The 21,177-nt window shown below is 38.0% G+C and overlaps 2 protein-coding genes across 4 annotated transcripts in view; one reads left to right on the top strand and one right to left on the bottom strand.

The window, feature by feature from the left end:
• Positions 1–21,177, top strand: part of FAM171B (family with sequence similarity 171 member B) — a 75,057-nt gene that overhangs the window by 29,658 nt on the left and 24,222 nt on the right. For both annotated transcript variants that reach the window (XM_043894783.1, XM_043894784.1), the window contains exon 2: positions 19,340–19,573. In XM_043894783.1, the coding sequence (XP_043750718.1) occupies positions 19,340–19,573 (234 nt within the window). The remainder of the gene's footprint in view (positions 1–19,339; positions 19,574–21,177) is intronic.
• ZSWIM2 (zinc finger SWIM-type containing 2) overlaps positions 14,864–21,177 on the bottom strand; it is a 113,911-nt gene continuing 107,597 nt past the window's right edge. For both annotated transcript variants that reach the window (XR_006339526.1, XR_006339527.1), the window contains one exon: positions 14,864–15,210. The gene's annotated coding sequence lies outside the window, so the exon portion shown is untranslated. The remainder of the gene's footprint in view (positions 15,211–21,177) is intronic.

Genomic DNA, 21,177 nt, shown 5'->3' with positions numbered 1-21,177 from the left:
TAGTAAATGTTTGCTGAGTACATAAAATTTCTTATTTGAACTACACTTCCTTTTCTATACAATTTATTCCAGATCCATTAAATGAAAACTACAATGTACGATTAATATCTTTACTTAACAGAAATAATAAAAACTGTATTTTCTAATTGGTAACTCACCTATGAGGATCATTTGTCAAGATTTGCTCTAAGACTTTTTAGTAATTTAAGTATCCTTATATATATATGTATATATATAAAATTTGTTTCCTAATAGAATATTTTCTTGAAGTTAATTATTTTCAAAGAAATAAACAGCCCTCCCCCCCCTTTTTTAGCAGCCTTTTTTCTTTTCTTTTCTTTCTTTTTTTTTTTTTAGCCACACTGCTCAGCATGCAAGATCTTAATTCCCTGACGAGGGAAAAAACCCGTGCCCCCTGCGGTGGAACCACTGGGACACCAGGGAGGTCCCAGCAACCTTCTTATACAAATATTAAAGTGAAGAAAAAAGTTCCAGAAAGGCCAAATTATACAAACTGAAATGTATATAAAATATGTGCTTGTTTTTCTGAGGAAGATCTTGGTAAAGTGAGAGTGATTCTTCAAAAATATCAGACGAGACTTATGTTCAGAAGCTAAGGAAATATTTACAAATATGGAATAATAGTACCAAATACTAGTAATACTCAGGGTCAGGAGCTGTTCTAAGCATCGGTTATTATTTCATTTAATCCCCCAGTAACTTTATGATATATAGCTGTTACCTGGGTCCTGTTATTCTCATTTCATAAATGAAATTCAGGCACAGATTAGCTATGTAACTTGCCACAGTCACATAAATAGTAAGAGACAGAGCTGGAATTGGAACTGAGGCTGTTTGGCTCTTAAAGTAGACTGTATTGGCTTCTTGGAAAATGACCTGTGTTTGTCTATAAAGTGAAGACACATTTTTGAAATTAAGATAATGATAGTTAAAATAATCTTGTTTTTAAAAAATGTGAAGCAGGGAATATGCTGATATCCTGAACAATTTAGAAACCCTAGTTTATAGGAATGTTTGAGCCCAGTGAAATTACATGCAAAATTGTTGTGCACTTTCTTTTTTGTGGGGTGGAGATGAAGAGAGACCGTGGACTTATCAGACTCTTGAAGGGACTGAAGAGCTCATGAAAAGGGCAGACCTTTTCCATGGAGTTATATCATGGAGTCACTAGGCTGGGCAGACCATGAAAGCTCATTCCCATTTCTTTCCAGAAGGACAGTAGCCGAATCTACTATAATGGGTGCTTCTGTTCAAATGCTTCTTGCTCTTCAGCATTCTCCCTTACGTTCTGGGCTCTAGGCAGGCTTTCCTGTCTCCTGCCTTCCACTGCCTCAGCATTTTGCTTCATTCTTCTGTCTAGATCACTGGAGAGCTTCCTCTCGTTAAGGTAGAAGAGCTTTCTAGTGTCAGCTTACCTGTCACCTTTACTAGGGACTGTTCTGGCTCCTCCAGGTCTGGCTTGGTGTCCCTGCTCTGGGTTCCATGTCATTTGACGTCTTGAAGCACTGTTGGTTCTCAGCTGAAATGGCCTTTGATTTGTCTGTGTCTTCCCACTAGACTTTTCTGTACACAGAGTAGGGAGTATCTTGTTCTGTTTGGCTGACCCTCAGTGCCTGCCATTTTCATCAGCAGTGATTAGGTACTCAGCGACCCCGTGGACTGTAGCCCACCAGGCTCCTCCGTCCCTGGGATTCTCCAGGCAGGAATACTGGAGTGGGTTGCCATTTCCTTCTCCTGGGGATCTTCCCGACCCAGGGATCGAACCCAGGTCTCCCGCATTTCAGGCAGACGCTTTACCCTCTGAGCCACCAGGGAAGCCCAAATAATATTAAGTAACAAGAATATTATTTCTGTTCTCCTAGTTGTTGAAGTTCAAAAATCTCACGTAATTTTAACTTTACCTCACTCCCAGTATTGTCAGTGGCCAGATCCTAAATGTTTTTGCTTCCAATCCTTCTTTGCTCTGCATCTGCTCTAACTTTGACTTTCTTCACTTGATCCTAAATTATTTCTTCACTTTATCCTAAGTTATTTCAATAGATTTATCCATTTCTTACTATCCAAGTCCATTTTTTCCCTCCACTGCCAGAGAAGTCTTCTTATACACTGTTCAACCTTTCATCATACAGACAGTGGAATGAAATCCTGTCCTCTCCCATTGTACATGGACTTTTAAATTTTCTTGCTACCACTGACTGTCGTTTCCTGAATACTTCATTTTCTTTTTTCTCCTAACTTTGGTGCCCATTCTCACGCTAGTCCTTTTTCTTGCTGTGTCCTTACCTCAAGCCTGTATTTTAAAATTTATCTTACTCTTTTAAGTTTGTTGTTCAGTTGCCCATTTGTGTCCGACTCTTTGCAACCTCATGGACTGCAGCACACCGGGCCTCCCTGTCCCTCACCATCTCCCAGAGTTCAACCAAGTTCATGTCCATTGCGTTGGTGATGCCATCAAGCCATCTCATCCTCTGACACTCTCTTCTGCTCTCAGTCTTTCCCAGCATCAGGGATTTTTCCAATGAGTCAGCTGTTCACATCAAGTGACCAAAATACTGGAGCTTCAGCTTCAGCATCAGTCCTACCAATGAGTTTTCAGGGTTGATTTCCCTTAAGATTGACTGGTTTGATCTCCTCGCTGTCCAGGGGACTCTCAGGAGTCTTCTCCAGTACCACAATTCCATGGCATCAATTCTTTGGCATTCTGCTTTCTTTATGGTCAGCTCTCACAACCGGAAGACCACTTTTCAATTTAGCCTCAGTTAATTCCTATTTGAAAATGTCTCACATTCTCTCACTTAGAATTCATATTTCCCTTTTTTGCATACCTGTAATACTTTGTATCATTCTGTATGCCTTTCTTGCTATATTTTGAACTACTTCAGACCTGAAACTAGGTACTATTAAATAGAATAACATAAAAATTTAGAAAAGCATAGTTTCTGATACAGAGATTGTGGTGAATAAATACAAGTTATGATACATGCTCTGCTGGACCTGGCCCTTGACCTGATGCCTGGTCGGTATTCCATAAATGTTTACTCAAGTGGGTTTCATCTGACTTTTAAAAAATACTGTGATGCTACCTATGGACCTTTTTTTTAATACAAAATTCATACTGCTTTGTCTTTTAAGATCTTTTGATTTCATGTTATTTTTTTTCACTGAAAAAATAATGAATGATTCATTTTGCTTAAAATTTCCATACCTATATATTGCCTCTCTGCTATACTGTAAACTGCGTTCCCTCAGGCTATGGTAGTCTTTCTGTGGTCATGGTTTAGGTACTTGTTCTTCTAACACCTGAATTTCTATTTACTGGTCACTATTCCTTTCTGATTTCTATTTATAGGGAAGTTGCTTCATTTTACTAAGTTGTTAGAGGAGCACTGGAGAAAATGCTGGGACTCAGTCTCTTTAAATCTAGCCACTCTCCCCGCAGGGTGGGTCTCCTCTGCTTAAATGAAATATGCTGACAGTAGGTCTCAGACCCTTTTAAAAAGCCACTCTGAAGCATGTATCTGGCAAGTTCTAAATAAGTTCTATTTTCTTTTTATTTATTTAAACATGCTTTACATGTAGAAAGAACAAGGCGAGAACAAGAAGAGAGTCTTCTGAAAAAGGGAAAATAGATGTTTTAAGTCCTTTCCATCTCATTTTACTGTGAATTAAGTCTATAAGTTCACCAGTGCCATCCCCAAACAACAAAATAGGCAGTACATGTTGGCTGTTTGTCAGGCTATTTCTTGTTTAATTTTGTTCATAAGAACACTTCTCTCCGCCTCTCAGGAGGGTATGCAAAGAAAAAAAACCAAAAAAAAAAAAAAAATGAAATGAATAAAAGGTAAAGTAAAAAGGAAAGTAGAAAAAAAAGTAGAATAAATAATTTCAGAACTTTAGTATTTTTCATGATAACTCCCTGGGGAGACAGAAGCAGGCATATTGATATATTGACTACAACAAAATAAAGTATGAATACTCTTCTGTTTCCAAATTCGTATCACATTCTGGAGAGCAATTTAATAATTACATATCAAGAATCTTTTTGAAAAAAGGAAGCTTTAAAGAGTTTATACCTTTGGGCCTATTATTTTTCCTCCTCCCAAAATAATTAAAGATTCAGATGAAGATATTTGTACATGGATTTTAATTAAAGCATTGTTTGCAAATGTGAAAAGTTAGAAATGACTAAACATGCACTAATGAGAGCCGTATTAAGTGAATAAACAACCCATAGAATATTCTTCACTGATGAAATATGGTAATTTTGAATACTTAATAGCATGGATACGTGTTCACAGTATAATCTTAACAAAAAACACAACATATAACATTCTTTTTTATTTTTATTCTTCCTACCTGTAATGCGTGCTCACTATAATAAGTCACATCACATGATAGCAAGTCAAATGGTATCTTCCTGTGGGCCAAATAATACAGTCAGTATTGACAGTTTGGTCAGTTTCTTTCATACCTTACCTCATGCTTACAGAAACATGTGCACAATTATATACATGTATACAATATGCTTTTAATTTTGTAAGTCTGTTTTTTTAGTATGCTTTTAAAAGTACTGGATGGAATCCCAGTTATTTCTGAGACACTGGATTAGGAAATTTTATTTTTCCATATTTTCCAAATTATCTATGTAGAACACTTAAAAGACATTGTATGGAACCATATCTGAGTTAACCAGGTGTTTTTAATGTGAGAAGGACACAGAAATAAATGAATAGAAAATAGCAAATATCAGATTAAAAAGAAAAAAACAGTTAACAATAACTATTAGTAGACAGCCACCAAGGTTAGCTTTCTTTCATGTCAGTATCCTACATCTCTGATTCTCTGGGGTATTGTGCAAGCCTTGGAATAAATAAATCTCATTTCAAAGATAAGTTTATATTTTTTTGTAGTAAAAGAAACCAAACAACTGAAGAGGATGACTTTAGGTCATGTCCCTATCCCCTAGGAATATGCCATTTTTTATGTCAGTGGTTCTCAACCGTGGCTGTACATGAGTCATCTGGGACCTTTTGAAAACTTGATTCCCTGGACCCCATCTGCAGTGATGCTGACTTAATTGGAGTGAGGTGGGGCCTGGGAATATAGTAAAGGTTTCTGGGCAATTTTGATGTCTACACAGGGTTGAGAACTACTGTCCTAGGCCAGGAGAGTTGTACATGTCTAGAAAAGGTAACAATAGTAAACACATCATTTGCAAGTTGATAATTTTGAGATTTTGTAAGACTTTCATTTAATATATCATGTATTTTTTATTCAGTCAATCACACATTCAGAAAATAATTGAGTAAATACATGTGTTTATAATTCTAAATGTGTTTTTTTCCCCCAAAGAACAGTTGTTTCCTGAAATGTTCTTCCTAACACAAAGTGAACTGGCACTTTTAGAAAGATAGACGCTGTGAGTTCACATGCGACTCATTTCTCGTTTAACACTGTTAACCAGAATAATTTAATCATCCAGTTCTCTTAACTCTTAAATGTGTGCGCTTTTTTGGTACTATTACTCTTTATTTGACTCTTTCATGTACATATTTGAAGGCAGCTGAAACTCAGTGATGAAGATTCGCCTGCGATGCAGGAGCCTCAGGAGACATAGCTTCGATCCCTGGGTCAGGAACATCCCCTAGAGAAGGAAATGGTCACCCACTCTAGTATTCTTGCCTGGAGAATCCCATGGACAGAGGAGTCTGGTGGGCTACAGTCCGTGGAGTCCAATGAGTAGGACATGACTGAAGTGACATAGCACACAATTTCGTTGTGTCTCTCACAGTGACTAGTACAGATCATGCATATAGTAGGTGCTTAATAAAACTGTGTAGTATAAAATGACTGCTCAGACCCAGACTCTGAAACTTTCTTGGTTCACACTTGCTTTAGTAGCTCAGTAATTTTTCTTGTGGCCATGCAGCAACTTCTAACAATTAGTAGTCATTTGAAAAAAATAATACATATTTACTATTTACTTAGTGCGATATATTTGTCTGTTAGACACTGCACAACTTCTCAGACCTTGGAGTGAAGCTGAAGACTGCCATCCTTATTTCCTTTTCAGCACTGGTTTTCATGCAGTATTTACTTTTTAGCAGAACAATCACTGAATCTTCAGCTATACAAAGATCTCATGTCATTGCTTTGAGTATAGAATGTTGAATTATGAACTCTCTGGAGTTGGTTTGCTTTCATGAAAGTTTAAAATATCTTCTGGTACCCCTGTGAGTTTGTTGTATAACCTTTGGTGGCTTCAAACATAGTTTAGGAACTGTGGCCCCAAATCTCTGGCTTTGATATTTTTCTGTTTTGCACATGACAGAGGATTTGTCTATTAAGGGTTTGTTGATTGTTTTGTTAGCTTTCGATATCCAGTTGCTAAGCCTAGGCATACATTCTAACAGAGAAGACTAATCATAGTCTTTGTATGTATCATTGAGATGTGGGACCACAAAAAATGGTTACTTTTTAAAAAAAAAGCACTTCACTGGATTCAAGGCACTGCACTAATAAGTACTTTATAGTACCATATTCTTTGATGTTTTTGAAATTGGAATGCATTTCACAAACAGTGGTAAAGAAAACCACCCTGCTTCAAAAGAAAGAGTAGGAGGTTGTTTTGTAGTGTGGGGCTTGGAGGTGGCCGTCTTCAGTGGTGGGCTGTTCACTAGGCAAGTGGTGAAAGCTGCTGGCTATTCCAGTTGGTATGGCCTGTGACCCTAGCTCCTTATGGAGAAATGTGCTAATGTGGGCTCCAGGGATGAGTTCTGTCTTGTACCAGCTCTCCTGGCTTAGATTGTGCAGCTCAAAATAGTGATCACACTTTACAGTTATTTGCTCTTAGAGTCTTACATCCTTTCTGGAGGCTTGGTGGGGAATATTTTGGGGAGATCATTTAGGGAAGACAGTTTAGTAAACTAAATCCTTTTCAGGATATTAATTGTATAAATAGCAGTCACTTAATTCTTTTGGCCTGGATGACATAGTCCTTTCCAGACTTCATCCATCAATTATACTAAACTAGGAATGCTTAGTCAAAGTTATGGTTTTTCCAGTAGTCATGTATGGATATGAGAGCTGGACTATAAAGAAGGCTGAGCCCTTCAGAATTGATGCTTTTGAACTGTGGTGCTGGAGTAGATTCTTGAGAGTCCCTTGGACAGCAAGGAGATCCAACCAGTCCATCCTAAAGGAAATCAGTCCTGAATATCCATTGAAAGGATTGATACTGAAACTGAAACTCCAGTGCTTTGGCCACCTGATAGGAAAAGCCCAACTCATTGGGAAAGACCCTGATGCTGGGAAAGATTGAGGGCAGGAGGAGAAGGGGACGACAGAGGATGAGATGGTTGGATGCATCACTGACTCTATGCACATGAGCTTGAGTAAGCTCCAGAAGTTGGTGATGGACAGGGAGGCCTGGCGTGCTGCAGTCCATGGGGTCGCAAAGAGTTGGATACAACTGAGCGATTGAACTGAAGGACTTTGACTCATTAAGTTTCAAAGGAGGCTAGAGTACCCTGTGTTCAAGTAGTTCATATTTAATTCTTCCCCAAGCAGGTATTGCACCCCAGCTAACACATCTAACCTGATTTCCATTGTTACATTCATGGGAGGGAGCATTCAGTGATTGTTGGTTCTCTAAAGGTCTTCTCTCCTATATACCATCATTAATACATTTGAAAAACCTAGGGGAAAAACATTTACTACTCAACCAATTCCTAATGGATTGTTCCTATTAAATAGCAATTTATTAAGAAGCCTAAATCTGTGTGAAATAGATTTTGTAACAACTTTTTATTTTAAAATTTAATTATTTTCCCAGATGGGGGTTTTTCATATTACTTGTTTCCATTTTTATTGCCAACTTCAATTTTGGTTCCTTGATGATATGCTAAAGAGATTTTTTCTAATTAATTATTTAGAATTGGGTAATAATTGGTAGGACTTAATCTTCATTTAATTGCTTTTCTAAGGAAAAGCCACAGTGGTTGCCCTAATCTTGTTTTTTAAAGTTCTTTCTCAACATCACAAGAATGAACATATCTGTTGAAGAAATTATTGAAGAACTGGTAAGGAATCAAAGAATCTGTACTTTGCTTAAAGTATATAACGTACAAATATTCTCTGCACAGAAGTGGTTGCTTACACATTCTCTCCTTGTCCCAGATGCCACTGCAAGCCTTATCTACCTCATTTCACATGTTTGCATCCTCCCTTGCAGTTATTGCTTCCCTGGTGGCTCAGACGGTAAAGAATCTGCCTGCAGTGTGGGAGACCTGGGTTCAATCCCTGGGTTGGGAAGATCCCGTGGAGGATGGCATGGTGACCCACTCTGGTATTCTTAGCTGGAGAATCCCCACAGACAGAGGAGCCTGGCGGGCTACAGTCAGCGGGGTTGTAGAGTTGTACACAGCTGAGTGACTAAGCACAGCACACTTGCAAAAGTGGTTCTGAGCCTGTAGTCTCACTTCCTGATTTCAGAGTAAGGAATTCATTCATTCATTCGATCATTAATTCAAAAATAAGGATTGATAGTTTAGGATACAGCAATAAAAAAATGAAAAATCTCAATATCTCATAGAGCTAATAGGGGAAACAAAATGAACATTATGAGTAAATTAAACAGTATGTAAAGATGGTATTATAGAAAAAAATAGGATGTAAGAAAAGTGATAACCCAGCAGGTGTCGTTGCTCAATCCTTGCATGTCTCCAGCAGAGCCTGGAACCCTGGTTGTTCCTCGGCTAGCTCCTGAGACTAGGCTCTTGGAATGTTCTTTCTGTTACTAACGAATGATGAGGTTTTTATGCACAGAGCAATGGGGTGTACTATTCCAGCTTGTCAAGACTTCTCAGGATTATTTAGCAGGTTTACAATATACACCTAGTATCTTTGCTCGGCTTCTGTGTTTCAGCATCCATGGCTAGTTACGTAACAGGAGTGTGGCCACACGACCAGCGTCCCCTTGGCAGGCTCTGACCCTAGGATTCCATGCAGGGAAGCCCACTGCAGACACATTGCATGTGTGCCTACAATTCACAGCTAGGGAAGAATTGTGTCTTGTATAAACTGAGAGAAGGACTTGAAAGGCCATGCCCGACCTCTCTGGGCTTGCCTGATGCATTTACTTTTCCTGTTGCTTTTACTTTTTATCTTGACTGTTACAAATCCTAGTTTTGAGTATGACCTCCTATTAAATGGTGTGAGTCCTGATAAGTCACTGAACTGGAAGGGGTCTTGGGACTCCTGAAACATAGAGTAAGAAGGACTAAGAGAGTATGGAGTCATGAGAAGTGTAATTTTGACAAAGACTTTAAGGAGGTGTGAGAGTAAGCTGTTCATTTATGGGGGTAGGGTGGGAGGTAGGGAGAGAATTCTAGGCAGAAGGGACAGCCTGTGCAAAGACCCAGAGGTGGGAGCTTGCCTGGTTCAAGAAAGTGATGGAGCCCAAGTGGATCAGAGGAGTGAGGATGGAGTGGGGAGGATTAAGCTCAGAGACTCAGGGGCACATCTTCGGGCAAGGACCCTCTCGAGGGAAGGGGGTGATTCGCTCACTGCATGTTTGTGGGGTGGGTCACTAAATTCCCATCTCTCCTCTAAGGAGGAATATCTGCTTCTCACGTTTTCTTAGCTCAGTGGTTTCTGGTTTTGGCAGAGATTTAACATATTCTTTTTAACCTCATTTTTTTTTTTCTTTCCTAGATCCTTAACTTTTTTTTTTTTGCTGATTTTTCACAGGAAAATAAATCTCACCTTTTTTTTTTCTTTCAGTCTTTTCATCTGTGATGCCACTGGGCTATTGGTTCTCCTGTCACTCCATACGTAGTGCCTTCAGATATAGTGTACCCAACTCATGCATGTTGGGTGAGTGTGTGAGTGAATGAATCATTGTGGTTCTGAGGCAGGATGAAAAATTGCAAAGAAAAAGAGTGAGAAATGCCTGTGGAGTGAGCTTAGACGATATGTTTTAGGAGTTTGATTTGTTTATTTATCAGACTGAATTATTTCCACTGAGGCCCTTTGGGTAGGCAAGAAGGAACTGAATCCAACTACAAATGGCTCACTTTCTTGCTGGTTCCCTATTGTTCTCTGCAGTGTGCTTGTTCTTCAGTTATAAGGACTCTTTTATGTTATTCATCTCATTGGTTTTGGCAAATCACACTCAAGTTTCTGGTCCTAATGAAGACAGTGTGCATTTTACTTGCTTCATACCATTTTTCACCTTTGGAGATCATGTCCTTATTCCATCTCCATAATTTCTTGTTCGATTTGACATTTTATCTGTAATAAGTATTAGTGCAATAAATTTGTTTTTGCTTCAAACAGGCACAGATTTTTTTTTTTTCTTTCTCTCATACTCTAAAGCCTGTGAGTCTTTTGGATCCAATATGGTGCTTAAGCAGTGAAAAGAAGGCTTTTCTAATTTGTTGAACTCTTTAATTCAGTTCCCTTTTGTTCCTTTAAAAGAAGGAGGCTGTGTGTCCATGTTTGAAATGCTGTAAAGCTTAGACTGTTGAAGTCCTTTCCATTCTGCTTTATAGAATGTGGAATAATGTGGTCCTTTCTTTCATAAACTCCTTGGTTGTCCTTGTTCTTTCCTAAACTTTCAGTCCTCCTTCCAATTAAGTAGGAAAATTGGGCTGATACTCTGGGAGAAAGAATTGTAAACCTGCTTTGTTAGTATTATTTTGTAATAGTGAAAGTAAATTAGATTTAATCTAGTTGCATTATATTTATTAGCAAATTTTGCTACTTATGGGTTTTTTAGTAAAAATTTCCAAGTTAAATTTTCTTATAAGAAGGAAACATTAATTTCTAAGAATGTTTTTGTGTTTATTGTAATAATGTGAAATATTTGTCACCAGCAACTATGGCATCAAGCTTAAAATTTCACCAATCCTAGGACTGGAAGGCTGGCTATAATTTCAAGTGACTTCTGTGGATATCCAGCAATGATCATTCTTTACTCTGGTGCTTGGTCACTTCTGATTGTCTCTATCTTCCTTTTTCTTCTTCTTTTCTCTTTCCTACTTTTCTCATCTTTCCTCTCTTCCTTCCTCTCCCTGTTCCGTTCACCTAGAAGCTACTTGCTAACTACCCTTAGTAAACCCTGGCAAAACACAAGGCTGAGTTTGAAACAGCATTGACTGTCAAGAAGCTTGTTCTCACAAAGATCAATACACAGAGAGTTAAAACATACCCCACAATATATCATGTGCCATTAGATGAATCAGTACAGGAGAGGAGAGCCCATCTAACTGGGATAAGTACACATTTACCCCAGTGCAAATTTATGAAGAGGGTTGTTTGTCCTAAACTTTGAAGGATAGTTTAGGGTTTTTGATGGGTAGAGATTAAGATTTTTTCAGACAGAAGGCAGGAAGGATGTAGCAGTAGAGTGGGTTGGTCTGGAATAGTGACCAGTGACCCATTTATGTCATGGTCGTTGGAAAAGACCCTGATGCTGGGAAAGATTGAAGGCAGGAGAAGGGGATGACAGAGGATGAGATGGTTGGATGGCATCACTGACTCGATGGACATAAGTTTGAGCAAGCTCCGGGAGTTGGTGATGGACAGGGAAGCCTGGTGTGCTGCAGTCCATGGGGTCACAAAGAGTCAGACACAACTGAGTAACTGAACTGGCTGATAGAGCAGAGTCCTGCAAATGTTTTCTATAAAGTGCCAGAGAGTAAATAATTTCTTAGCAGACCATGTGGCCTTTGCTGTTGAAGCAGAGGCAACCGTAGGCAATCCATAAATGAATACACTGGCAGTGTTCCAATAAAACTTTATTTACAAAAATGGGCTGCAGGTCTGAGTTTGCCCGTGGGCTATCATCTGCTAATCCCTGATAAAACAGTGGTTAGTGGGAAATAAATGTGCTGTGCTTAGTAGTTGGTTGTGTGCAACTCTTTGAGACCCTTTGTACTGTAGCCCATCAGGCTCCCCCGTCCCTGGAATTCTCTAGGCAAGAATACTGGAGTGGATTGCCATTTCCTTCTCTAGTGGAAAATAAGGGTAGAATGGGGGGTGGTGGCCAGATGTCAGCTTTTGAATGCTAAGCTAAAGAGGTGTAAATTAATTGTACTCTCTTTAGTAAAACCATGGTTATGTTTCTACTAAAGACTTTAAATACCTTGACATTTAAATATGGAACCAGATGTTTTCTGTTTACATCCTTTAGATATCTGTATGGCTAGCTCAATACTAAGATTTCTCTGACTAATATTTAGTATAAAAATAATGAGTAGAGAACAAACTAGGCCTTTGAATGCCCCCCAGTAAAGTCTGAGTCATAGAATCTTTGGGCTTCTCACCATAAAGTCTCCACTGGGATGGACCAAAAAAAAAAATCAGAGCTTGGAAAATGGGAGAGAATGAATGGATGGGCCCTTTGGAGATCTGAACTCAAAATGTCCACATTCTTCCCTGTTCAAAAACTGATAATATGAACTTGATTCCAAAGTAGATATAAGATCCACATTTTTTGATACTTACTCTTTAAAAGCCGTTTTATTGAGCACGACTGACATGTAAAGGCTGTTGATATGTCATGTATATAACTTAATGAGCTCGGGGATAAATGTACACCTGTGAAACCATCCCCACCATCAAAGCCATAGACATATGCATCACCTCCCAAAGTTTCTTCCAGCTCCTTTTATTATTATCTTGTGGTAAGAAGACTGAAAGTAAGATCAGTCCTCTTAGGAAGTATGAAATATGCAGTGTTGTTGGCAGTAGGCACTGTTGTATACTAAGTCTCTGGTACTTATTCATCTTGTGTAACTGGAACTTCGCACCCTTTACCCCCATGTCTCCCTCTTCTCTGCCCCTGGAAACTCCATTCTAATCTTTGACTGTTTTGTGTTATTGTTCAGTCACTAAGTCATGTCCAACTCTTTGCGACCCCATGGACTGCACCCTGCCAGGCTTCCCCGTCCTTCACTGTCTCCTGGAGTTTGCTCAAATTCATGTCAGTTGTTAACCCTTTTAGATTCCACATATAAATGAGAGCATACATTATTATCTTTGTGTGTCTGGCTTATTTCACTTAACATAATGTCTTCTAGCTCTATCCATCTTGTTGCAAATGGCAAAATTTCTTTTTTTGTTTTTTAAGACTGAATAATATTCCATTGTATGTATATACCAATTTCCTTTATTCATCTGCTGATGGACATTTACGTTTTTTCCATGTCTTGGCTGTTGGGAATAATGCTTCATTGAACATGGGAGTACAAGCCTCTCTGTTCGAGATTGATACTTACAGGAATAGTTACACATGTTGAGTCTAAAATTCTACATAATTTCATAGAAGATTGTATTAGGTACTATAGACAGTTCTCTTGTCTCTGATTCATTTCCTTTTTAAAAATTCCTCTACGGTAATATCAGATAATTGTGCAGTACTATTTCTCATGTCCTTCCTCAGATTCTTCCTCAAGGTAAGGATGTACCTCATTAATGTTTGCAGCCCTGTTATCTTCTGGTATAGATCTGGCCAAAAGCAGGCAATCAGTAAACATTTATTAACTGAATGAATGTAGGTAAACATTTCTAATTGTTCCCAACAAGTTATTTCACTATATTTTGTGTTTTTCATTTTTTAATAGTTCTCATTTAGAATGCGTAAACCTCAAAGTTTAAAAGTCTTCATTGTTAAAATACTAAATTTCATCTGTGATCTGTTTTAAAAACTTTACATACCTAGTATATTTTTAGCATTATATGCTTAGAAAAAAATGTATATTAAATGAAATTATTGTAGATGATTTATATACATAGTTGAAAAGAAGTAGGCTAGTTCTTATACTGGAGAAATCTGAAAATAAAGTTTCTCCATACATACATTTGTAACCTACATAATAGTAACAACATAATAAGATATCAGATTCTCTTGGAAAGAATTGGGCTTGTAATTTCTCAGCCCACCCTACTCCAGATGTTGCCAGATAAATGGCTAGCAGTACCTTTTGTTTTAGCCCTTTCTGGATTTTGAGTTTTACCTATCTATACCCTATAGCAAAACCATAATACCGTGTTGATTCTAATAGGCTTTTTCAAGAACATTTTTTTTAAAACTTATTTAGCAGTCTTTTGAATTTTAGTGATTCTCATTACTTAATGCTTCTAATCATGTGTTAAATGGTTAAATCTTTGCCAGCAACCTCAGGGTCTTGCTCATGCATGTATATTTTATTACTTGTTTCTTTCAATGTTTAGATTATATGTTTTCTAAGGGTGCAGTTGAAATCATTTGATATTGAACCATTTTTAAACCAGTGCTGACATACTGAAAAGAAGATTGTGTGGGCAAGACATAATGATTATAATTAAGTGACAGAGAAAACAATATGGGCATAGAGAGCTGAAAAATACAATGGAGAACAGTAGGTAGACTGTGGAGACAAAAGCACCTCTGGTGGAAAATCATATATTTAACCACACAATCTGCCCAATCTAAATGCCAAAGTATTTTTGTTGGAGAAAAAAGCTAGTGAGGGGGATTATTATGGCTATCTATTACTTCTGGCTGCCAGTGCCATTTGCCTGATCCAACTGTTGACATCACAGAAGTCAGAAGCATCCTGTTGTCATGGCAGACAATTCTTTATAACTTTTTATTTGGGGGAAAAAGAGTTGTTTGTGCCTCTTTAATTTCTATAACTAGGCTTTCAGCCAAGATTTTGTTTTTAGGTTTTTATTTTTATTTTTTTAAGTGCTGTTTTTTGCTGCTGCTTATCCTGGAGCCAGAACCAAGCTGAAGGAGGGGGGTGGACGGCTCAGAGGGTCAGCAAATGAGCACTTCTTCTCGGGTTGGGAGGAATTAAGCTAGTGAATGTTTTGTCGCTGTTCAGTTGCCAAGTCATGTCTGACTCTTTGCAACCCCATGCACTGCAGCAGTCCAGGCCTCCTGGTCTTTGCCCAAGTTTGCCCAAGTTTATGTGTATTGAATTGGTGATGCCATCCAACCGTCTCATCCTCTGTCACCCTCTTCTCCTTCTGCCTTCAGTCTTTCTCAGAGAGCATCGATGTCTTTTCCAGTGAGTCGGCTCTTTCCATCAGGTGGCCAGAATACTGAAGCTTTAGTTTGTGCGTCAGTCCTTCAGTGAGTATTCAGGGTTGGTTTCCTCTAGGATTGACTGGTTTGATCTCTTTGATGTCCAAGGGACTCTGAAAGCAGAAACTAGTAAATATGGTGGAAACCAAATTCCTAAGGCTTTTTGGTGAGAGAGAAAGTAAAGTAAAACACATGGAACTTGAAGTAAAATGAACCTGTTAATCCTGCCTGTGCTCTATTAGCTGCTCACGGTTTGCCTCAATTTTCTTGCCCTAAAATGGGGAAAGTCTTACAGGTTTGTATTAGGATGAAATTGGACAATGTATGTAAAGTTTCTAGTACTGGGCCTGGGGGAAGAGCTGTGTGTGTGTGCCCACATGCGTGTGTGTGTGTTACACAAATACTAATTTTTTCCCATTTGAGGTAGAAAGGACAGTTTTGGTCAGGCATACATTATATCCTAAGTCTGTCAGGCAACCTAAGGTATAGATATAGGAGATCTCAGAGAGAGAGAGGCTGTGATTTTGATACCAAAGATTTGACCTTTGCAAGTTGTTTTTTCCTGAATTTGATACTCATTTTCTCATCAGGTTTATTATATTAACATTATTAGTACATGTGAATAAAATAAAATCATCCATTCTGGATTGGAAGGCATTTTGTGAATCAAACCCAGTTTCAGAATGCCAGGAGGTTTTTGGGTGTCTTATTTTGGCAACTGTACTTTTACAAAGATGGAACAGATGGAATATGCAGAGTTTTTAGTTAATTTAGTTTAGAATCTTACTATACTGGGACTTTGTCTATAAATCCAAAGGCTCTGAGAATTTCTGAAACTAATCTTCGGAGCAAGCAAATTAATAAAAATTCCCTATTGAGTCCCAGTCCTGAAAATGCTGTTGAAGGAACCATTGTAGTATATTTGGTTTGAATAAGGCCCATCACCAAATTTTAAAAGCTTTTAAAATTATTAGTTTCCTTATCTTCTAGTTCAGTTCAGTGGCTCAGTCATGTCTGACTCTTTGTGACCCCATGAACCTCAGCATGCCAGGCCTCCCTGTCCATCACCAACTCCTGGAGTCCACCCAAACCCATGTCCATCGAGTTGGTGATGCCATCCAGCCATCTCATCCTCTGTCGTCCCCTTCTCCTCCTGCCCCCAGTCCCTCCCAGCATCAGGGTCTTTTCCAGAGAGTCAGCTCTTCGCATCAGGTGGCCAAAGTATTGGAGTTTCAGATTCAGCATCAGTCCTTCCAATGAATATTCAGGACTGATCTCTTTTAGGATGGACTGGTTGGATCTCCTTGCAGTCCAAGGGACTCTCAAGAGTCTTCTCCAACACCACAGTTCAAAAGCATCCATTCTTCTGCGCTCAGCCCTGTTTATAGCCTAGCTCTCACATCCATACATGACCACTGGAAAAACCATAGGAGTGTGCAGTATTCCTCTTATATGGTTCATCTGATTTTGGTACATTTTCCTGCCCTCTTTCTCTTTCTCTTATGAAAGATAGGGTGAAAAGTGAAAAAAGTGAAAGGGTTAGTTGCTCAGTCATGTCTGACTCTTTGTGACCCCATAGACTGTAGTCTGCCATGCTCCTCTGTCCATGGAATTCTCCACGTAAGAATATTTGAGTGGGTAGCCATTCCCTTTTCCTGGGGATCTTCCCGACCCAGGGACTGAACCCAGGTCTCTTGCATTGCAGGCAGATTCTTTGCCATCTGAGGAATGAAATACTCTGTACTTACAGTTGTGTCCTATGTCATTTAAGGTACTTGCTTTGGAAATGAGCAACAGAACCCAACTCGTGCTACAAGATTCGGGGGAGTTTGATACAGCTCATAGATCACTGGGGGGGGCTGTACAACCCTTCTTCTGGGAGGAGAGGGAAGCACAGAGCGTGGGAGCTTATAGCCTCCCAGAGGTGATTCAGCTCCAGCAGCTGTTAGCCTCTGTGTATCTTTGATCAACATTTCAAGGGCCTGACAGACTGTCTGGCCTGCGTTGTTGTTGTGCAGTCGCTGAGTTGTGTCCGACTCTTTGTGAACCCATGGACTGTAGCCTACCAGGCTCTTCTGTCCTCCACTGTCTCCTGGAGTTTGCATTAGTTAGATGCTTTATGCCAGTGGCTCAGTAAATTTTGTCTAGGGGTTTAGGGGCAGGTGGCTGGGGTATTTACTTTAGATTGAGCGGCAGCTACTTATCCTCTACACATAGTTTATTGTACTAGGTGGACCTATACAAGGACATTTGGTTTAGAAGCTCATCATGCCATTTTTATTACAACCTTTTATTATTTTGCCAAGAGTTATTTTTCCCATTTGAATTTGAAGCCATGGCACCAGCATATGTATGTGGTTACTTTTTTATTTTTAATATTATATAAGAATTTAATGATTCTATTTTTGACGATTCTGTTTTGATCTAAATGCCTTTGTTATGGTCCAAAAGCAATTTAAAGTCTAGATTATTTTAACAAAGAATAGATAAGGTGTGATAACAGTTTTGTAGCAATATTGCAATTCGTCAGTGTTGACTAGGATTTTTTACCTGACATGATGTTCTTGCTAAAAATTCTTAATAATATAGGTTTATACAAACACGTAGCAGCATAGTTAATCCTTATGAGATGTTTCTTAGTGATGTACTCATGTTTGTGAAGTGGTCTCCAATTGTGAAGTAATAATTTTTGTTATAAATAACAATATTATAATTTGATTTGACAATTAAACACTATACAGAGCACATTATTTGCATTATTTTACTTTATTAGCTCATATTAGTGGCTGCTGTCCTGATTTTACAGATGAGCAAATGGACTGAGAGGTGAGTAGCTTACCTAAAGTCATACCTCTAGGGAGTGGTAAAGATGGAATTTGACTGACTACAGAGCCCATTTATAGTGGAAGAGAAGAAAGACATTTTTAGCAAAGGTGTTGTGATGCTGAAAGGCATGTCCACGGTGGTAAAAGTTCTTCTGTAGCCAGATATTATCAATGGTAAATCCACGAACACATTGTCAAAATCTGTACGGCTGGAGGTTTTAAGTAGAAGCCAGCCTTAGTTCTTTTTTCTTGAATTTATCATCTATATATTTAATTGACAATATTTTTTATATTTTAGTAAAAATTTTTTTAACTTAAGGTGGAGCTAGGGGTAAACATACCTGCCAGTGCAGGAGACTTAAGAGATGCAAATTAGATCCTTGGGTCAGGAATACCTCCTGGAGGAGGGCATGGCACCTCATTCCAGTATTCTTGCCTGGAGAATCCTATGGACAGAGGAGCCTGATGGGCTACAGTCCATGGGGTCGCAAAGAGTTGGACATGACTGAAGTGACTTAGCACACACACACAGTTGATCTACAGTATTAGTTTCAGCAATACAGCATAATGATTCAGTATATTTGTAGATTATATTCCAATATAAGTTATTACAAGGTAATGGCTATAATTCCTTGTGCAACACAACACAGTCTTGTTGTCTGTCTATTTTATAAATAGTAGTTTGTTAATCCCATACCTCTAAATTGCCCCCCCAGCTTCCCTCTCACCTTTGGTTATCTTAAGTTTATTTTCTGTGTCTGTGAGTTTGCTTGTTTTGGGTATACATTCACTTGTATTATTTTTTAGATTTTATGTATAAGTGATAAGTATTTATCTTTCTCTGACTTATTTCACTAAGCATAGTATTCTCTAGGTCCATCTGAGATTTTGTTTTGATATTTTGTAATTTGGAACTAAAACACATCCTCTGCTTTCCAGACAACAGAGTAAAATAAAAGAGCTATCCATGCACTAATGGGTTTGGTGAATAGCATTTTATTCTAAGACCTTTGACTGTATTTTATTAGTAGTAAATCTATGTAACTTGATAATATTAGAAATTAGTCATATAATAAAGTAAAAATTATATATAAGTAAAAATTTTCCTAAAGTCAGAAGCTGTCTTTGCATTATTTATTATTCTCACTTTCTATTATTCACTATTCTCCCTTCTTTTCCTTTTAACTGGCAGAGAAAATAGGTATAATACTATACCTTATTAATAATATTCAATTTATTCAGTTCCAGGAAGAATGAATTTGTTGGCATGTTTAACACCTTTCTATCCATCCATATGTATGTATCTTCTAAGTTTTTCAACAGTTTTGTATTGTTCACATGTTTTAAATGACACTTTATAGTATAGTGACATATGCTTTCTAGGATTTAATGTGCTGTGATTTTCTGTCTTTTCTAGTGTCTGTATTTATGCTGAAAGTCCAGGTGAATGACATCATCAGTCGTCAGTACCTGAGTCAAGCAGTTGTAGAAGTGTTTGTAAACTACACAAAGACAAATTCCACAGTAACTAGAAACAACGGAGCAGTGTTGATAAGAGTACCCTACAAGTTAGGACTCAGCTTGACCATTATTGCTTACAAAGATGGCTACGTGTTGACACCTCTACCTTGGAAGACCAGAAGAATGCCAAGTAAGCACTTAAATAGTGTTTTGCCTTCACTAAATGTAAATGATTTTTTACTCTTTGAGAATTGCTTGTTCTGGTAAACTGAAAATATGACTGTCTGTGTGAAGCCAGTATAAGGAGATTAGAAAGGCGTGCCAGTTTGAAGAAAATATGAAGGCCTTTTTCCATCTACAGAGGCCTGAAGGAATCCTGAGAAACAGCTCTGCTCTGGTACAAAATTTGTCTGCAGGTGTGTGTGGGGGTAGGGGGCATGGCATGCCTACAGGATTAGGATGGGCCAAAGTATTGAGGAAGGGGGACCTTCTCAGAAGGTAAGATGGGCAGTTTAGATTTACATGATGACTAATAAAGCCGTTCTTGTAGATTCTTGAACACATGGATTTAAGTTGTTTAGAAACTGAGTTTACAGCATATAGGGAATAGGTCAACAGCAGGGCTAAAATAGATTCCGGGAGTCTGGCTATGAAACTGTGGCTGTGCTGGGGGACAGTAAGGCTAGCCTGATGTAAGAAAAGAGGTGAAAGGAGAGGTAAGCGTACAAGAGGCATACTGGAGAAAGAATCAGTATTTAGTATGGTAATCATTTTACAATATATACACATATCATCCCATTGTACACCTTAAGGTTATATGTTAGGTGTCAGTTATATCTCAGTAAAGCTGGGAAAAGTTGGTAGGACTTAGTATCACTAATTTGGAGAAGGGAATGGCAACCTACTCCAGTATTCTTAGTTGGAGAATCCCATGGACAGAAGAGCCTGGTGGGCTACAGTCCATGGGTCACAAAGAGTTAGACACGATGTAGCAACTGCCACAGTATAAATAATTGGATATTGGGGGGAAAATGGCCAGTTTCCAGACTTCCAATCAAGTGTGATTGGAAGGATGATCCATTAGGTAATCAGTCTTTTCAAAAATTTTATATTTTATTGTTCTTGTTAAATTTTAGATATTATAGTTTCATATTGGAAACATATGAATTATTGAACTATTTAAAATTAGATTGAGAAAGAAAATGAAAAATTAGATAATTTAGTAAGATTCACATGAGTAGAATTCTAGCAAAATAATGACTAGAAAATCTGTATAGGGATATGGTTGAGATAAATTCATGATCTCAAATGATTTAATTTTTTTAAAGATAGAAATTAAGTACAACTATTCATTCAGCAAAAGTGAGAAAAACAATGAAAGAAGAAACCAACTATTGGGAAAAGGAAATAATAAAGATAGAAGTATATTGGCATATGTTAGAAAAATATAAAAAAACAGTTGACAAAAATACATAAAAGCTTTAAAAATCATAAAAGTTATTGATAACAAATTTGATGGCAAATATCTTAAAAATCCAATAAAATGAACAATTTTGTGATAATGTAAATGATCATTGCTTTTAGATGAGGTAAGTTAATAATCATGGGTAAAACATTCTAGATAAAAGTAACTTCTAAGACTATAAGGAAAAGTACCACAGGACATTCTACCAAATCAATCAGTACAGCCTTGATCCTGAGACCTAACAAAGGTAATGCAAAATTAAATGCCCTCTTGTGTGCATACTCTTTCTCACTTACACATCCCTCTATAGATCAATCTTACTTGTAACT

This window comes from Cervus elaphus, chromosome 33, assembly GCF_910594005.1.
Source record: "Cervus elaphus chromosome 33, mCerEla1.1, whole genome shotgun sequence".
Taxonomy (NCBI): domain Eukaryota; kingdom Metazoa; phylum Chordata; class Mammalia; order Artiodactyla; family Cervidae; genus Cervus; species Cervus elaphus.
This window is presented reverse-complemented; position numbering and strand designations above follow the sequence as displayed.